An 18,936-nucleotide genomic window follows, 5' to 3' on the forward strand; every position below is an offset into this window, starting at 1 on the left:
CCACCTGCTACAATTTATGTCTAACTCCAGTATCAATACTCGCAGAACTATCCCAGTCATTCATAAATAATTGGAGAGCAGAAATAAATCTGAGTGGCCTGACATGCATGTTCCCAGCTGAGAAAGAACATAGTGATGCTCTGCCTTCTGGGTGCAGCTCTCAAACACTGTCCTTTTCATGTCTAGTTTAGAGCCACATTTTTCATATTTCTGTGCTTGTTGTTGGCGATTTTATTGTTTAAAATGGTCTCTAAACACAGTGCCAAAGTACTGTCTAGTATTCCTAAGAGCAGGACAGCTGATGTAACATCCAGAGAAAGCAAGTGTGTTAGATAAGCTTCATTCAGGCAGGTATTACAGTGCTACTGCCTGTGAATTCAATGCTAATTAATCGATAATATATGTGAAATAAAGGGTCTTTAAATAGAAAACACATTTAAACAAGGCTATGTATTGATCAGATGATGAAAATGTGATCAGGTGCTCAGAAGAACCTAATCATGCATTACCTCTAGGAACAGTGGTTCTGTATTCTCTAATTCAGCATTTGTGGCAACTTCTAATAAAGAAAATCAACTGTACAAATACATAGTAACTTATTAATTAAAAATCAATAAAGAGCAGGTGTAGTGGTGCACACCTGCAATCCCAGCTACTCAAGAGGCTGAGGCAGGAGAATGAGCCGTTCAAGGCCAGCCTGGGTAACTTAGTAAGACCCTGTCTCAAAGTTAAATTTTCAAAAACGGGCTGGGGATGTAGCTCAGTGGTAGAGTGCTTGCCTAGCATGTGTGAACCTGAGTTCAATCCCAGTATCGCAAAAAAAAAAAAAAAAATCCCAACGCTCAAATAACTAAAAGATCTTCATTATCGTGGTATTCATTATACAATTCCCCAGTTCAAGGCTGCACAAGGAAAAACAAAAGTTGTCATACTAAAACTCCACGGAAAAACTGCCCTAGATACTTCTCTGATCAACAACAGCATATCTGCACTACAATTTTAAGACTGTAGGATTTTATGAAAGTGATGTTGGAGAACTTCAGAACTCATTACTGACAGCTGAGGATCCCACAGAAGTCCTATTCTGTAGAAATTAACAATGAAACAACTTTACATAGGAACTACAAAAGGGAAGGACCTGAATACCTAAGGTTGAAAAACAGCCCTGAGAAAATTGATAAATCCCTAAGATGTTTTCTCAACATATCAAAAAATGAAATAAAAGATAATGCTGCCATACAATTATGTCACAAAAGTCACAGTACAGAAACCCAACCTACACTTTATCTGTTCATTCTAAACATCAGCTGTAATTTCATTTATCAATTCCATTAAATATAAAATCTGCTTATTTTTATCATACTGAGCTTTATTTTTCCAGATTGTATCACAATCAAGTATTTTACTTTTTATCTTAAGTTTTCAGTTGTGTTAAATGGGTTCATTTTCCTAGCCCATTTTCTATTTTTTATTTGTTCTAACTACTTATACATGACAATAGAATGCATTTTGATACATCATACATAAATGGAGTATAACTTCTAATTTATCTGATTGTACATGACGTAGTCACACAGGTCATGTAATCGTATGCACACAGGGTAATAATGTCTGATTCATTCTACTATCATTCCTACCTCCTCGCCCCTCCCCTCCCTTCACTCCCTGTCTTTTTTTTTTTTTTAATAATTTTTTTTTTAGAGAGAGAGAGAGAGAGAATTTTTTTAATATTTATTTTTTAGTTCTGGGCGGACACAACATCTTTGTTTGTATGTGGTGCTGAGGATCAAACCAGGGCCGCACGCATGCCAGGCGAGCGCGCTACCGCTTGAGCCGCATCCCCAGCCCTTCACTCCCTGTCTATACCTCCACTCTCCCTACTCCAAATTGTGAAATAGCATCCACATTTTGAGAAAACATTCAGCCAAGCCCATTTTCTAAACCAGTTATCTCTATAGGAGAATTTCCTCTATTGTTATTATTTTATTGTATTACCTCCCCAATTTTCCATTTGCAAACAGATGCATAAAATGCACATAATATATAGCTGTTTTCCACAAAATATACTTGTTATCTCACAGACTGTAATTTTCTTGGGGGAAGACATGTCTTCTGCTTATCTCCTATCTGGTACTAGTGTTGGAACACAGAGTAGGAGGTCAATAAATGGTTATTGATCAAGTGAAGATTTCCCCTCTTGGCCATTCATTTGTATGACCTGAGATTTATTCCAATTTACGGGGAAGGACAAATTCCATTTAACTCCATTTTGAAGTTTGGGCTATGATTGGATTTTTGTTTTTAATTATCATAAGCATAATCATCAGCTCCCAGTATATAATTACTTCCACTATTCAACGTAAGAAACAAGAGTACACTAGCCAGGCATGGTGGCACACACCTGCAATCCCAGTGACTTGAAAGGCTGAGGCAGGAGGATCACAAGTGAAAAGTGAGCCTCAGCAACTCAGTGAGACCCTGTCTCAAAAAAAAATACAAAGGATTGGGGATGTACTCAGTGGTAAAGCACTCCTGTGTTCAATCCCCAATACCAAAAATTAAAACAAGTACACTGGGCTGGGGATGTGGCTCAAGTGGTAGCACACTCGCCTAGCGTGCGTGAGGCACTGGGTTCGATTCTCAGCACCACATAAACCTGAAATAAAGATACTGTGTCCCCCTGAAAACTAAAGAAATAAATATTTAAAAAAAATAAAAAATAAAACAAGTACACTGACCATGATATTAAAACATCTATAGCCAGATTAAAACATCTATAGCCAGATTATACATGCCTATAATCCAAGAAACTCAGGAGGCTAAGGCAGGAGGATCACAAGTTTGTGGCCTGCCTCAGCAACTTAGTGAGGCCCTAAGTAACTCTGCAAGACCTTGTCTCAAAATTAAAAAAACAAAAAGGGCTGGGGGTATGAATAGCAGTAAAGCACCCCTGGGTTCCATCATCCCTTCCCCCAAATTATAACTTTCTTCCATCATTTTAAGTAAACATCAAAAATATCAACAGGCTGTCCTTATTTTTTAAAAATTAGGGGTTGGGATTGTGGCTCAGCGGTAGAGCGCTCGCCTAGCACGGGCGGGACCCAGATTCGATTCTCAGCACCACATTAAAAAAAAAAAGGCATTGTGTTGTGTCTATCTACCAAAAAAAAAAAAAAAAGATTCTCTCTTTAAAAAAATTAATAAATTCAGTTTCTTTAAAATGTAAACATTTTGGGGCTGGGGATGTGGCTCAAGTGGTAGCGCGCTCGCCTGGCATGCGTGCGGCCCGGGTTCGATCCTCAGCACCACATACAAACAAAGATGTTGTGTCCGCCGAGAACTAAAAATAAAATATAAAAAAAATAAAATGTAAACATTTCATTTGTTTTAGTTGCTTTGCTTTGAAAGAATCACTAAAAGATACAAAGATGCAAACTATCTTTTACAAGCTACAAGTCAACAGCTACAGACAGGAAGATGGTAGATGTCTCAATTCTTTTTCAATTTGCCACCTATTCTCTATCTCTGTTTTAGATCCAGTCCAGGATACAAGCCTTGTTAAGGCCTCAAGTACTTGTTGATGCACTGACAGAATGCCTTATAGGTTCTACTTAATATGAACCAGAACCAGATCTCTAATTCAATCATAGGACAAAGTTTCAGCATTTTTTTTTTTTTAAATCTATAAGCACTTTCTCTTGTGTGTTCAAAACCACCCACATTTTATAATCAGGTTTGCTAGTGTGGCAGCCTGGAGGCCCGTGTCCATGCCTGTGCCAGCACTCTCCTCTGAGACATGGTAACACTGTGCACAGCTACCATCTGAGTGGCTGGTGGCTCGTGGGAGCTTGGCCTGCAGGTAGGCATCATGTAGCACCTTCAGGTGCAGCAGCAGCTGCCCCAGGTTCTCCCCAGTCATTGCTGACAAGAGGATGACCTGTCCCAGGTGTTTCTGGAGCTGGGGCAAATGGGCTCTGGCCTGGGGGAGGTCAATCTTGTTTGTAACAACCACATGGGGCCTCTCAGACAGGCCTTCTTCATACTTCTCCAGTTTGTATTTTAAACCCTTCACCTGAGTCCATGGCTCTGGTAGGGAAAGGTCCACAATGAACAACAGGAAGCAGCAGTGATCCATGTGCCTGAAGAAGCTGAGTCCAAGACCCCTGTCCTGTTGGGCACCTTGGATGATGCCCAGGATGTCTGCCACTACCTGTTGGTGACCTTTGTAGTGAACAATCCCCACATAGGGGTTTAAGGTGATGAAGTGGTAGGAAGCCACTTCAGCTTTCACATTTGAAATGGACTGGAGGAGCGAGGGCTTCCCAGCAGTAGGGAAGCCGACCATGCCGGAGTGGCCCACCAACTCGAGCTCCAGGTAAAGAATACATTCCTAACCCAGCTGTTCAGAGGTGCAAGTCACAGGGGCACAGTTGTCATTAACCAGGAAAAAGCGGTTGCCTTTCCCACCTCCCCGCCCAGTGCAGCAATGTACTCCCAGACTGGCTGGGACAAGTAGGCTATGACCTCACTGCCCTCCTTCACCAAGGTGCCAACGGGCACCATTCTGGCCAAAGACAGTTCTTCCTGCCACCATCTTCTCCACTGAAACCCTGATACTGGGACAGAACCAACAACAGCAACTTGACTTGCTGGTCAGCTCTCAGGACGATATAGCCACCATTTGGGCCATCTCCACCATTGGGCCCCTGAACTCCTTGCGGGGCTCACTATGGAAGAACTCCAGCCAGAGCCTCCATTTCCTCATGAACAAGCATTCTCCAATGGTCCACAAAATACTTTTTAAGATTTTTCTCGGAGAGCAGCTTCTTTCCTGGGGGCTCCTGATGCTTGGTGTGTTACACAGCCCACTGACAACATCCTGGGTGAAGCCTGCTATGGAAGGAGCCAGTGAGTCCATCATGCCAGGCCCTCCAACTGGGTCTGAGATCTTGCTAAGAAGAGCCTCACAGGTTTATGGCCCCTTGGCATGACCCAGAGAAGGTCATGCACCTGCTGCCTCAGTCTCCTCGCCTTTTGACACATTCTCCCAGCAGAAGCAGACCTGCCCAAGTATGCATGTGGCATGCTTCCCATGCCTGCCCACATGCTCCGGGGAGGCCTCTGGGGCCTGCAGACCTGAGCACTGGTCCACAGAGCCTGGTCATGCCACTGCGGAGTGCGACCAATGGCAAAAGGCCGGCTCACCTCGGGCCACCGCCTACCCGCCTCCTCCTAGCTGCCACCACCACCTCAGCACATTTTTTAAAGCTCTACAAATGAATAATGAAGACATTGCAAACAAATGTTTTCAACAACCCCAAGAGCAGAGTGATTATTTCAGAAAGGAAAAGACATGTCTGAACTTGAGTCTAGGAGCCACTTCTGAATTTCCCATCACATCTCAGATGGATATTGGTTCATAGATGAAGGAAAATCAGCATACGTCACATTTACAAAGAAGTAGAATAAAAGTATTTAAAGTTAGAAAGAACATAAAAACTATTTGCCACAATTCTTGTCACGAAAGAAGATGTTAATTTATCCAGGAAGCATTTACTGACCACTTGCAATCAGCACAGTGATGAAATACATATTAAGTGATTTTCCAGGAAGGGAACTGTAAAGGAGGAGATGTTTGTGTGTAATGTTGACTCTTACACATGCCTGAATACTACATGTTCTATTTCTTATATCTTAATGCAAGGAAAAAAAAATTGGGTGAAATAATGAGTCAGGTTTCTATTTTAGAAATTTATTTTAAATATGCTTAATTTAAATATTTTTGAGATTCACATTTTATTTTAGGACTAGGGTCACCAGATAAGCTTAGTCCCTTTTTGAAAAAAGAAGAAATATGCTCCCTCACTTCATCTTTTCCTTCAGCTCCTGCCCTTATTCTTATTTCCCTTCAAAACACGAACTTCTTGAAAGAGTTGTCTATACTCACCATCCCCATCCTCACCTTCCATCACTCCTCAAATCAATGCAATATGGCTTCAGTCACTATGAAACTGCTCCTGCCAAGGTCAACAATAATCTACATGTCAGTAAATGCAAAAGATAACTCAAAATCTTTATTTTGCTTGACCTCAGCAGTACTTGACATAGCTAACTACTCCCTTATACACAGAAAGAGTTTTCTCCTGCACACGCTGTGGTACTGCACTGTCGTGATTTTCTAGCTACCTAATTTGGCCTTTTCTCCATTAGTTCCCTTAGATGCTGCTACTGTGTAACTACCTCAATGTCCTTTAACCTCTGTTCTTACTCTACACACATTCCTTAGACAACCTCATCTATTTCTCCATCTTCAACCACCATTTTTATGCTACAACTCACCAGATCTTGCTTCTGAATTTCAGATCTATAACGAACTTCCAACCAGACATCTCCATTTGGAATCTATGCCCCAAAAACCTCAAACTCATTATGTCTAAAATTTAATAATTTTCTCATCTCTAGACCTGTTCTCCCTCTTCTCTAGCCTTTCTTATTTTAGTAAATGGGACCACCAATCATCCACCCACTAGCCCATCTCAGAAACCTAGGAATCACCCTTGATGCCTCCTTTTTCATGACTATTCAAGTAATCTCCAATTAGATTCTAGCAGCTAAATATTTCTCCAGTCTTTCTACTTCTCGCCATTTCTACTAACATCATCCAAGTCCAAACCACTTTTAACTCTTGCCTAGATTACTTCAACAACTTTTCTAAATCAGTCTTTCACCTTTCAATTCCATTCTCCAGAAGGGCACAATAGTGCATAACTGTAATCCCTGCAACCTGAGACACTGAGGCCAGAGGATCCCAAGTTCAAGGCTGGCCCATGCAACTTAGAAAGACCTTGTCTCAAAATTTTCAGACAAAGAGCTGGAGTATGGCTCAATAATAGAGCACCCCCTGGGTTCAATCCCCAGTAGACCCCACCCCCCCAAAATCTATTTTCCTCACTGCAAGCAGAGTGAGCATTCAAAAATGCCAACCTAGGTTTGGGGATGTAACTCAGTGGTAGAATGCTTGTCTAGCAAGCACAAAATCCTGGGTTTTATCCTCAGCGTTACCAAAAAAAAAACAAAAAACAAAAAAACTCACATTTTCCTATATAAAATCCTTCAATGGCTTCCTATTGTCCTTAGAATAAGTTCTTAAAGGTCTACTATTCTCACCCTGAACTTAATTCTTTAAATTCTATCTGGTTTATTCCTGCATATTCATGTGTGTGTAATATACACACACACATACATACATACATACATACACACACGTGTATATAGTTTTAGTCGTCCTTTATTTTATTTATTTATGTGGTGCTGAGGATCAACCCCAGTGCCCCACACGTGCTAGGCAAGTGCTCTACCACTGAGCCCCAGCCCTCCTGTGTATTATTTTTTAATTTTTTTTTTATTTTTTAGTTGTAGTTGGACACAATACCTTTATTTCACTTATTTACTTTTAGTGGTGCTGAGGATCGAACCCAGGGTCTCGTGCATGTGAGGCCAGTGCTCTACTGCTGAGCCACAACCCCAGCCCCCTCCTGCATATTCTTTAGATTTCAGTTAAATATCATTTTACAAAAGAAGAGGTTAAAGCCTCGAATTATATTCATTTAAAAATACATGTTCTCCACCTACTATGTGCTAATATCTATGCAAGGCACTGTGAATACAACGACAAACTTAAAAAAAGGAGCTCATCTTTTTCAGTTCTTTACAGAACAGTCTAGTAAATATATTTTATAATCTCATAGCACCCTGTACTTCTCTTACTTATTAAATGCCATCCCCACTGGATAACAAGTTATTGACAGAAGGTATCATACCATATCTATCTTATTCACCATTTCCTCTCCAGTGCTAAGTTTAGCATTTAGTATAAGTTGCTAGTCAATAAATACTTGAACATTAAATAAATGACAGCTTTACCTAAATATGTTATTTTGAAACTAAAAGGACAAATAAAAATCACAATTCTTGAAAAAGATTATTATCTATTTTAACTAGTCAATCCTTTAAACAGAAAAAAGCTAACTATTTGAAAAGAATATAACATTAAATTATCAACACTTTATTCATAAAACTGGAAAATAAATGGGAGAAGATCAAGTATTTATCCTGTGTTTCTATCTAACTGCCTTTCTAATCAAACAGCCCTAGTTCATGAGTGAAAGTTTTTCTTTACAGAATTCAATATAGATGGGGGGGGGGGGAAGGGGCAGAAAAAAAAGTCATCAAGTTGCAAACTCTAATGAAATAATTTATTCATGCAAAAGTCATTGATGGATGAACCACGAGATGAAAACATGATACCAGATGACAGGAAGCTTTATAGTGGCCAGGCACGGTGGCCATGCTTGTAATTCCAATGACTCAGGAGGCTAAGGCAGGAGGATTAAAAGTTAGAGGCCGGCCTGGGTAACTTAGCAAGACACTGTCTCAAAATAAAAAATATAAAGGGCTGGGCATATAGCTCAGTGGTAAAGTGCCCCTGGGTTCAATCCCTAGTTCCCACACACACAAAACAAAAAAAGGAAATTTTACAGTGGCAGGATCAGACCATCATCACGTGAACCCAATTATTAATCTCAGCACCAGGAACAGGACAATCAGGCACTGTATTCCTTATGATGGGATGCAATAAAGTACACAGCACCACCTATGCACCACATTTGCCAAAATAAAGCTGAATTTCAATGTAAGGTTTTTAAAGCTAACTTCTAGAAATTGGGATCTAGCTCAGTAGTACAACACTTACCTAGCATGTGCAAGACCCTGGGTTCGTTTAGACTTAACTTCTAATTTACAAAAAGCACAGGACAGAAGAACAAGTCAAATGACACCATGGGATAATAAAGTCAGAATGTGGGATGTTCTGCAAGACAACTGACACTGATTTTTTAATCAAGCTCAATGCAATGAGATAGAAAAAAGAGAACAGGAGAGACAAATTTTGATCAGCAGATTCTCAATTGAGGGTGATTTTGCCCATGGGTATATCTGGCAATGTCTGGAACTATTTTCAGTTGTCAAAATTGGGAGCCTGCTACTGGCATCTAGTGAGCAGTGAGTAGGAATGCTGATACATCCTACAATGCACAGGACAAACCTCCCATAACAAAGAACTATCCTGTCCAAAATTTCTATAGTACTGAGGTTGAGAAACCCTCATCTGCATTAAGAGTCTTCTGTGTATCCTGTTTTGCATCCTGATTTCAATAAACCAGCAAAACATTATTAGTTAATCTGGAGAATGATTTTTAATTCTGTCAGTATGATGAGACAATAGGGGAAATATGAATGGATTGGGTATCAGATAATACCAAAAAGCTGTTAACATTTTTAGTTGTTATAATAATAATGTTTACTTAAGAAAAGATTCTTTTTTTAAAAAAGTATCTAATTAGGAATTTAGAGATGATGGGACTGGGGAATGCAGCTTGCCTATCATGTGTGAGGCCCTGGTTCGATCCTAACACTGGAAAAAAAAAAAAAAAAAGTAGGGATGAAATGACACAATATCTAAGATTTGCTTTAAACTATTTCAGCAGCAACAATAAAAATGGCTTGGGTGATGCAAACATGGTAAAGTCAGCTACAGAATCTCAATGATGGATATTGAAACCCTTTTTTCTATTTTCTATGTTTAAAATTTCTCACCCCCAAAAAAATTTAATTAAGTATTTCAAAAATAAAATATGATGGGGCTGGGGATGTGGCTCAAGCGGTAGCGCGCTAGCCTGGCATGCGTGCGGCCCGGGTTTGATCCTCAGCACCATATACAAAGATGTTGTGTCCGCCAAAAATTTAAAAATAAATATTAAAAAAATTCTCTCTCTCTCTTTAAAAAAAATAAAATAAAATATGAATGAAAAACAATATGCAGAAGGATTTGGTTATCACGACACTAGCATGAAAAAATATTTATCATCTAATAAACAAAAAGAATCCTAGATCTAGAGGATGACAGTTCTTGATTCTTACTGAAAAGATCTTTGTGAAGAGCCTACAAGTTGCAAGGCACTGTCCTAGGTGCTGCAGAGGATTAGAAAGATAAGCACAACAGACCCTGTCTGCAAGAGACTTACAATTTGAAAAACAGAATTAAACCAAGTGGGTTAAGAACAGGCATGGCTTCATGAAAACCCTAATATTTAAGATAAACACTAAAAGCAACATAACTCTAAGGGGAGAATGGGAGTTGAGGAATTTGGGATGAACTCCAAACAGAGATAAAAGAGCGACAGGCCCACAAGGCCCTTCCTGATCTGGTTCACTCCACAACCCTCAAACCTCATCTTCTATCACTGCTTTCTTTCTACTCTCATCAAAGAATTAAAGGCACTGAATATTCAAGACAATGAAAGAAGTTCAGAACAGGCAAGGATATAAAAGCAAAAAAGCAAATAGCCAAAAATACAAGTCATTTGTTTCTCTATAAGAAAAAGAAAAGTCTGATAGAGGTAAAGATAGAAAAGTCACGTTTTAACTTGAACTAACTCAGAGTCTGATGACAAAAATATTGGAAATTTCAGAGTGAGGTGAGAAAAAAGACAAAATTTCTAGTTCTAAAATAGAGCAATCTGGGGCAAAATAATCTGATGAGATGGTAGAAATCTGGTGTAGGGCATCAGAATCACTTACTCTACTGTTTTATCCCAAGATCTCAAGTGTTTTCTCCTGATGACATGCCAAGCATCATTTCCTAAAACAATCTGCTTCTTTTCTTAATTTCTAATGCCAAACCTTGTAAAATTAGAATATCCCTCTCTTTTGGAATAGGTAAATCTGAGTTTGTATATCACAAGAGTCTATTTTTTCCTTGGTAAATTTAAGGAAGATTAGTAATTGTTAAAAGTGTCTATTTTTAAAAATCACAACAAATGATCTATTCTGTTTTAGTTCTACTTTCCTTCTCTTCTCAAAAAGGAATTCATTTATTCCAACTACCCTGTCAGTCTTTGTGGAAAGAAACACACCTTCAAACAGAAGTTTTCAGTGATAGCTCTCTCACAAAAAGATATCACAAAACATTTTTTTTTTTTTTTTTTTTTAGTTTTTACCATGGCCAAATTCAAAGACTATTATTTTTTTAGTGAATGGTAACAATGAAATGTAACAAACTTGATCATGTCTTAAACCTACCTTGAAGTAATGTCAGAAAGAATGCATCAGGTCCTAAAACGGACCAATAGATTACCAAAGGATCACATATCCAGAGACTCACCTATGTATCCCATATACACCTCTAAGCATATTTGGGGATCCTCTTAATAAGACAAGACTTCCATTCTCTATTTGCTAAGAACTCTTAATTCAGGAAGCTGACAGTTATCCCTCCTCTGTAAATTTTGTTTTTAAAGAAGTTAATTGGTCCCCATCGGGATGGCGCATGACTGTAATCCCAGTGGCTGGGGAGGCTGAGTAGTTCAAAACCAGCCTCAGCAAAAGTGAGGCACTAAGCAACTCAGACTCTGTCTCTAAATAAAATAGAAAGTAGGGCTGGTCATGTGGCTCAGTGGTTGAGTGCCCCTGAGTTCAATCACTAATATCCAAAAGAAACAAACAAAAAAGATGTAGTTAACTGATCAAAAGGTTTATATGCATTTAAGCACCAATTCTTTGAGAAGCTCCTTTCTACCCTTCTTTTCTGATGAAAATCTTAGTTTAAAATACACTTTTAAAACAAGGCTCTATGCAACAAAATCTAGGAGACTGGTGAAAGGAAACTAAGGTATGTAACCGAGTAGAGATTCTCGAGCCAACCCACTACCCTGTGGTGTCTAGACACATCTTCAAATGCTGTTCTTTTAGTAATCCACATTTAACTAATTAAAAAGCTGGCTGTCAGACCTCTGACTCTTAAGGAATCCGCTGGAGTGTAAATTAGCTAGTCATTGTGTTGGAATTAGGCTAGACATTCACTAAAGTCCCGAGGCCTGCTCACTCAGGGCCTTCTAGGTGAAAGAAACGGCTCCAGTAGATGCTTTCTTACCTGTGGAGTCATCGTAGAGGGATCTGGCTCAGGAGCAGCTTGCTGCTGTTCAGCACTCTTGTTCTTGGCCCCACTCTCCAAAGGCTCTTGCTGGACAGTTGTTTTATTCCCAGAAGGGACGGACGGTGGTGGTAGTAGCTGGGATTTAGAATGGCCCTGGGAGGGCCGGGAAGGAGATGCCTGAGAAGAGGGCAAGTAGGACTGGGAATGGCTCAAATAGGATTGTGAGGAGGAAGAATAAGAAGGAGTGGATGCCAGGTAAGGTTGGGAAGGTGGGGACTGGGAAGGGGACGGCTGGGTAGGAGGTAGGTAGGGCTGAGAGGAAGATGGCGGGTAATACGAGGGTGGTGGTTGAGGAGGGGGCATGTACGATTGAGACGGAGGCATATAGGACCCGGGTGGGACAGGAGGAGATTCAGGCGGGGAATCCAGCTCCATTGGAACCAAACCAGGAGGCCCATCTCGTTGGTGGTGGAGCATCTGGTGTTTGTACTGCTGCTGCTTCTGATAGCTGAGGGCCGGCCCGGGTGGCGGAGGCATCGGTGGCGGCGGCGGCTGCCAGTCCCCGTAACCGCCCCCGGGCATCACCGGCGGGGGCGGCAGCGGGGGCGGAGGAAGGTGGTGGGGCTGGAGCACGCACTGCATTTGCTTCTGGTGCATCTGCTGCAGCTGCTGGAGCTGCGCCAGGTGCTGCTCGCGGAAGCTCATGAAGCCCGAAGAGGAGGGGGCCGCGGGAGTCGTCGAGCTCGCGTACCCGGGCCCCGGCGAGGCCTCAGGAAGCGCCACCGGCGGCGGCGGCGGGACCGGCGGCGGCGGATAGTGGCTGCTCCCGCCATACCGGCCCCAGTTCGGGTACATATCGGAAAAGAAGGCGCAGGGCTCGTCCTGGCGCCGTTACTCGTCGCAACCGACCTCCAGGAGCCGCGGCGGCGACGGCGACAGCCGGAAATCGAGGCGCCTATAGGCCCCGGAGCGTGTAAACGGAGCGCGCCAGTGCGCCGGCGCTACCGAACGGGGCCCGCGACCGGGAAGGCGGGGACGGCACTGAGGTGACTGCGCTTGCGCAGTAGCACCGAGAGGAGAACAAAGGCGAGATAGAGCGGCCCCTTGCTTGGCGACTCGCGGTTGCCATCTATCTTCAGGTATGGATAACTTAGGCGCCAGTGGAATGTTCTCATAGAACCAAGGAACCATAGAGTCTCACAGCTCAAAGGGGTGGTAGAGATCCTATCGCTCCACCGTTCATTTTTGAATGAGAAGGGGAAAAAAAAAATGTTCCATTCACAATAGCGACAATCGCAACAACAACCCCATAAAACAACAAGGTATAACTCTAATAAGAAATATTTAGAACTTATATGAAGAAAACTACAGAATAATACCTGAGGATAAAATTAAATCTGAAATAATGGGGAGGCTTACCATGGTTCTGAGTGAAAAGAGAAATTGTAAAGACATTAGTTGTTTCCAAATTAAAAGAATAGACTTAACTTATTTCTACCCAGCAGTACACTTGGGAACAAAGCTGTGAAGAATGGAAATATAGTACACTAATTCCTACAGGTAACATCTGCAGGTAGTGTAAAAGGGGAGAAATGGAATTCTTCGTCATATTTCAACACATAAAAATCCATGTTGGAGAATCTCTAAAGTAGACATGGAAAGAAATAAATATATAGATTGTCCAGACGACCTAGAAGATAGTCATACAAAAATCTTTGAGCCTGATAATAAACAAGGACTCTTGGTTTGAGTGAATCATTGAATTCTAGAAAAGACAGTACCTAACTCTGAGAGTATTAAGTTGTCAGCATGGCAGTTTGGACCACTTAAAGATCTGACCTTTCTTCATCTTAGCAACCCAGATCTTCACCTCTCTCAGGAAGTGAATGTGAGTGAAAAGTTGGGTAGGCTGGTATCCTTCAGAAGGAAGAGCTTCTATTCTCTCCTAAGAATTTAGTTTTGTTTCTTTTAACTTTCTATTGAAGTATAATATATATATATACATAAAATTACATGCCATAGGTATATAGCATAGGGAATTTTAACAAACCAATCACCAACCCAGACCAAGAAACAAAAAACATTACCTAACCCAGTAATCCCAGTTAGTTGTATTTTTAATATATTTGATTGAAACACCCCCCCCCCCTTTTTTTTTTAGAACTGGAGATTGAACCCAGCAGCATTTTGTCACTGACCTACATCCTTACCCCTTTTTATTTTTTATTTTGAGATAGGGTCTCAATAAGTTGCTTAGGGTTTCACTAAATTTTTTAGGCTGGCCTAGAACTGCAATTCTGTCTCAGGTTGCTAGGATTACAGGCATGCACTACCATGCCTGGTGAAATTTTCCTTTTGAGATATACAAAAAAAAAAATGTAGGGCGGGGGTTGTAGTTCAGTGGTGGAACACTTACCTAGCATGTGTGAGGCACTGGATTCAATTCTCAGCACCAAATATGAATAAGTAAAAATAAAGTTCTATCAACAACTAAAAAAATGTAATTCACTTTAGTAATAGAACAAAGGAGAAAATAATAATGATCATCTTCTTAGATGCAGAAAAATAATTTGATAAATTTCATAATTAAAGTTCATGATTTTTAAAAAGCTTAGTGTTATAGTTTGGATCTTAAATGTCCCCCGAAGACCCATATGTTAAAGGCTTGGTTGCCAGCCTGTGGTGCTATTGGGAGGTGGTGGAACATTTAGAAAGTGGGTCTATTGGGAGGAAGATAGGTCATTGGAGGCATATACCTGCAGGGATATCGGGAGCTCTCTCTCTCTTTGCTTCCTGGCCACCATGAGATGAATAGGCCTGCTTTGCCACATACCACCCTCCCTCACCCTAACTGACATACTGTGCCACCACAGGCCCAAAGCAATTGAGCTTAGTGACCATGACTGAAACCTCTGAAACCATGAGCCAAAATAAACTTCCTGCCCTTTAAATTGATTAATCTTATGAACTTGTCATAGCAATGGAAAGCTGACTAACACACTTAGCAAACAAGAAATAAAGGTGTTGTGGTGCATGCCTGTAATCCCAGCAGCTTTGGAGGTTGAGGCAGGAGGATCCCAAGTTCAAAGCCAGCCTCAGCAACTTAGAAAGACCTTATCTCAAAATAAAAAAAATTAAAAGGGTTGGGGGGCTGAGGTTGTGTGTGGCTCAGTGGCAGAGAGCTAGCTGAGCACATGTGAGGCACTGGGTTTGATACTCAGCACCACATAAAAATAAATAAACAAAATAAATATGTTGTTAAAAAAAAAAAAAAAGGTTGGGGATGTGGCTCAGCAGTAAACACTCCTGGGTTCAATCCCTAGTACCAAAAACAAAACAAAAAAAAAAGGAACTTTTTTGATCTGAAAAAAAAGAATCTAATTTTAAAAAGCTACAGCAAAACCACCCTTATGGTGAAAAGTTTAAAGTTTTTACATCAAGACCAAAAACAGACATCAATGATCATTACATTTGTAATGAGTTGAATTTTGCCCCCACTAAAAGACATGTCAAAGCTCTCACCTCAGTAACTCAGAATGTAACCTTATGTGGAAATAGAATAGTTACAGATGAGATCTTCTGGAGTAGCATAGGTCCCTAATTCAATATAATCTGCATTCTCATAATAAGGTGGCCATGTGAAGGCAGAGAATGGCATTATGCTACCACAGGCCAAAAATGTCCTTTCATTTGTGCATACACACACACACACACACACACACACACACACACACAATCTTCTATTGGTTCTGTCTCACTGGAGAACCCCTTCTAACATAGATAGTGACAAAGGTGGCTTCTGGTAATGTTTGTTTATTTATTTGAATGCCATTAAATAGGCACATTCAGTTTTTTAAATAATCTGTCAAGTTGTACCACTTACAATTTATGCACTTTCTGTTTGTTATCATTTAATAACTGAACCTCCACAAAAATGTTGGACACTGGAAGGTCAAGTGAACATTTACTGTATGATCTACTTTATATATAGTTCAAAAATCAGCAAAATAAAATTATGTTAGAAGTGAGGGTGGTAGTGTTACCGCTGTTGACCGGTGATGAGTCCTTGCTTCCCCAGTGTTGAAGAATAACACCAAAGAAGCACGCCGAGGCAAGGTCAGAGTAGAAATTAGAAGTTTATTAAAGGACAGCAGAAAAGCCTTCTCCCAGAGGAAGAAGGGGACCCAAGAGGTGGAATCCATGGAAGTGCGGTTGTCTCTCCATTTTATAGTTTCTTTCAGTGATGGAATGTAGGTGGGAAGGCCCGAGGGGTGGGACACAGGTGGGCCAAAGAAGTAGTCTGAGCAGGAAGGACTTCATTAACACTTCTTTGGGATGGACTTTGGCCTAGGGCCTTTTCAGGACTTCATTAATATTCCATGAGTTGTCCTGCGTTTCCTGGAATCATTCTCAGCATGGCCTCCATTTTAGATTTCACTTGGTATTAGACCCGATTTACCTAACTACACTGACTACCTAACTTTAAATCTGGCTTCAGTAGGTAGTTGCCTTTGAGGAGAAGAAAAAGAGTAGAGACCAGTAAAGGCCCAACTGGATTTCTGAGGTGAGGACAATATTCTGTTTCTTGAACCAGGTTGTAATTTCACAAATACTTCCTTTATTGAAACTTAAGTGGTACCAAAACAGGCTGGTGGACCAATGGTACAGAATAGAGGACACAGAAACCAATCCACAAAATTATAACTATCTTATATTTGATAAAGGGGCTAAAAGCATGCAATGGAGGAAGGATAGCATCTTCAACAAATGGTGCTGGGAAAACTGGAAATCCATATGCAACAAAATGAAACTGAATCCCTTTCTCTCACCATGCACAAAAGTTAACTCAAAATGGATCAAGGAGCTTGATATCAAATCAGAGACTCTGCGTCTGAGAGAAGAAAAAGTTGGCTCCGATCTACATATTGTGGGGTCAGGCTCCAAATTCCTTAATAGGACACCCATAGCACAAGAGTTAAAAACAAGAATCAACAAATGGGACTTACTCAAACTAAAAAGTTTTTTCTCAGCAACAGAAACAATAAGAGAGGTAAATAGGGAACCTACATCCTGGGAACAAATCTTTACTTCTCACACTTCAGATAGAGCCCTAATATCCAGAGTATACAAAGAACTCAAAAAATTAAACAATAAGAAAGCAAATAACCCAATCAACAAATGGGCCAAGGACCTGAACAGACACTGAAAAACCAGCCTCTATCTCAGAGCAAAGCCTGTCCAAGGAAGGGACATGGCCTTTGTCCTTGGAAAAACCCACAGAGCACTCCTAAGCACATTCCCACCCTGCTAAGTTGTTTATCTACAAATAACAGGAGATCTGCTGCGCCAGTTGTCCCTGACTCAGTCAGGCTAGGTGGAGATCCATAGCAACCCCCTAGCAGCCACCAAGCAGCATGAGACAGGGAAATACCTGGGATGCCAGATAACCCTCCCAGTAGTTTATGGTGGTTGATAACATGTTGGGAAACCATGTAGTTCAGCACGTACACCCCTCATGGCTTAAACCAATCAGTTCAAATGAATACCCCTTTTGTACTGACCAATCACCCCTACCCAACTTGTTCCCGCCAGTGAATGTGCTAATCATGTTTTAGAGTTGTTATTTGATGTTATTTGATTTTCCCGCGGTGTGTGATGATTTGCTAAGGGATGCTATGATGTATGTGAAGTCCCTGCCCTCTCCAAAAAATGTATAAAACTGCTGAAAACCCTGGGCTTGGGGCCTCTCAGCGTCACCAGTTGCTGTGCGTGTGCGCGGAGGACCGAGCTAGCTCGCAATAAACACCTCTTTGCCGCTTACATCGATCTTGGGTCTCTGGTGGTCTTTGGGGGTCCCGAATTCGAGCGTAACAACACTTCTCAGAGGAGGATATACAATCAATCAACAAGTACATGAAAAAATGCTCACCATCTCTAGCAGTCAGAGAAATGCAAATCAAAACCACCCTAAGATACCATCTCACTCCAGTAAGATTGGCAGCCATTATGAAGTCAAACAACACCAAGTGCTGGCGAGGATGTGGGGAAAAGGGTACACTTGTACATAGCTGGTGGGACTGCAAATTGGTGCGGCCAATTTGGAAAGCAGTATGGAGATTCCTGGGAAAGCTGGGAATGGAACCACCATTTGACCCAGCTATTGCCCTTCTTGGACTATTCCCTGAAGACCTTAAAAGAGCGTACTATAGGGATACTGCTACATCGATGTTCATAGCAGCACAATTCACAATAGCTAGTCTGTGGAACCAACTTAGATGCCCTTCAATAGATGAATGGATTAAAAAATGTGGCATTTATACACAATGGAGTATTACTCAGCACTAAAAAAATGACAAAATCATGGAATTTGCAGGGAAATGGATGGCATTAGAGCAGATTATGCTAAGTGAAGCTAGCCAATCCCTAAAAAACAAATGCCAAATGTCTTCTTTGATATAAGGAGAGCAACTAAAAACAGAGCAGGGAGGAAGAGCATGAGAAAAAGATTAACATTAAACAGGGACGAGAGGTGGGAGGGAAAGGGAGAGAGAAGGGAAATTGCATGGAAATGGAAGGAGACCCTCATTGTTATACAAAATTACATATAAGAGGAAGTGACGGGAAAGGGAAAAAAGAATGAGAGGGAGAAATGAATTACAGTAGATGGGGTAGAGAGAGAAGATGGGAGGGGAGAGGAGGGGGGACAGTAGAGGATAGGAAAGATAGCAGAATACAACAGTCACTAGTATGGCAATATGTAAAAACGTGGATGTGTAACCGATGTGATTCTGCAGTCTGTATACGGGGTAAAAATGGGAGTTCATAACCCACTTGAATCAAATGTATGAAATATGGTATGTCAAGAGCTTTGTAATGTTTTGAACAACCAATTAAAAAAAAAAAAGAAAAAGAAACTTAAGGATGCTTTGTGTCCTGTATTTCAC

General features: G+C 40.9%; 1 protein-coding gene and 1 pseudogene across 6 annotated transcripts in view; both read right to left on the reverse strand.

The window, feature by feature from the left end:
* Positions 1-12,990, reverse strand: part of Ylpm1 (YLP motif containing 1) — a 72,322-nt gene extending 59,332 nt beyond the window's left edge. For 3 of the 6 annotated variants that reach the window (XM_071607661.1, XM_071607662.1, XM_071607660.1), the window contains exon 1: positions 11,990-12,990. In XM_071607661.1, coding sequence (XP_071463762.1) covers positions 11,990-12,847 — 858 coding nt within the window. In that variant the 5' untranslated portion in view covers positions 12,848-12,990. Of the gene's footprint in view, positions 1-5,947; positions 5,995-11,989 lie in introns of those variants that run through there. The other 3 variants (XM_027931540.2, XM_071607664.1, XM_071607663.1) reach the window with 3 other exon arrangements.
* Positions 3,816-4,899, reverse strand: LOC114089648 (mitochondrial ribosome-associated GTPase 2 pseudogene; annotated as a pseudogene).
* Positions 12,991-18,936: the final 5,946 nt, after the last annotated feature.

This window comes from Marmota flaviventris, chromosome 2 (assembly GCF_047511675.1).
Source record: "Marmota flaviventris isolate mMarFla1 chromosome 2, mMarFla1.hap1, whole genome shotgun sequence".
Classification (NCBI taxonomy): Eukaryota; Metazoa; Chordata; class Mammalia; order Rodentia; family Sciuridae; genus Marmota; species Marmota flaviventris.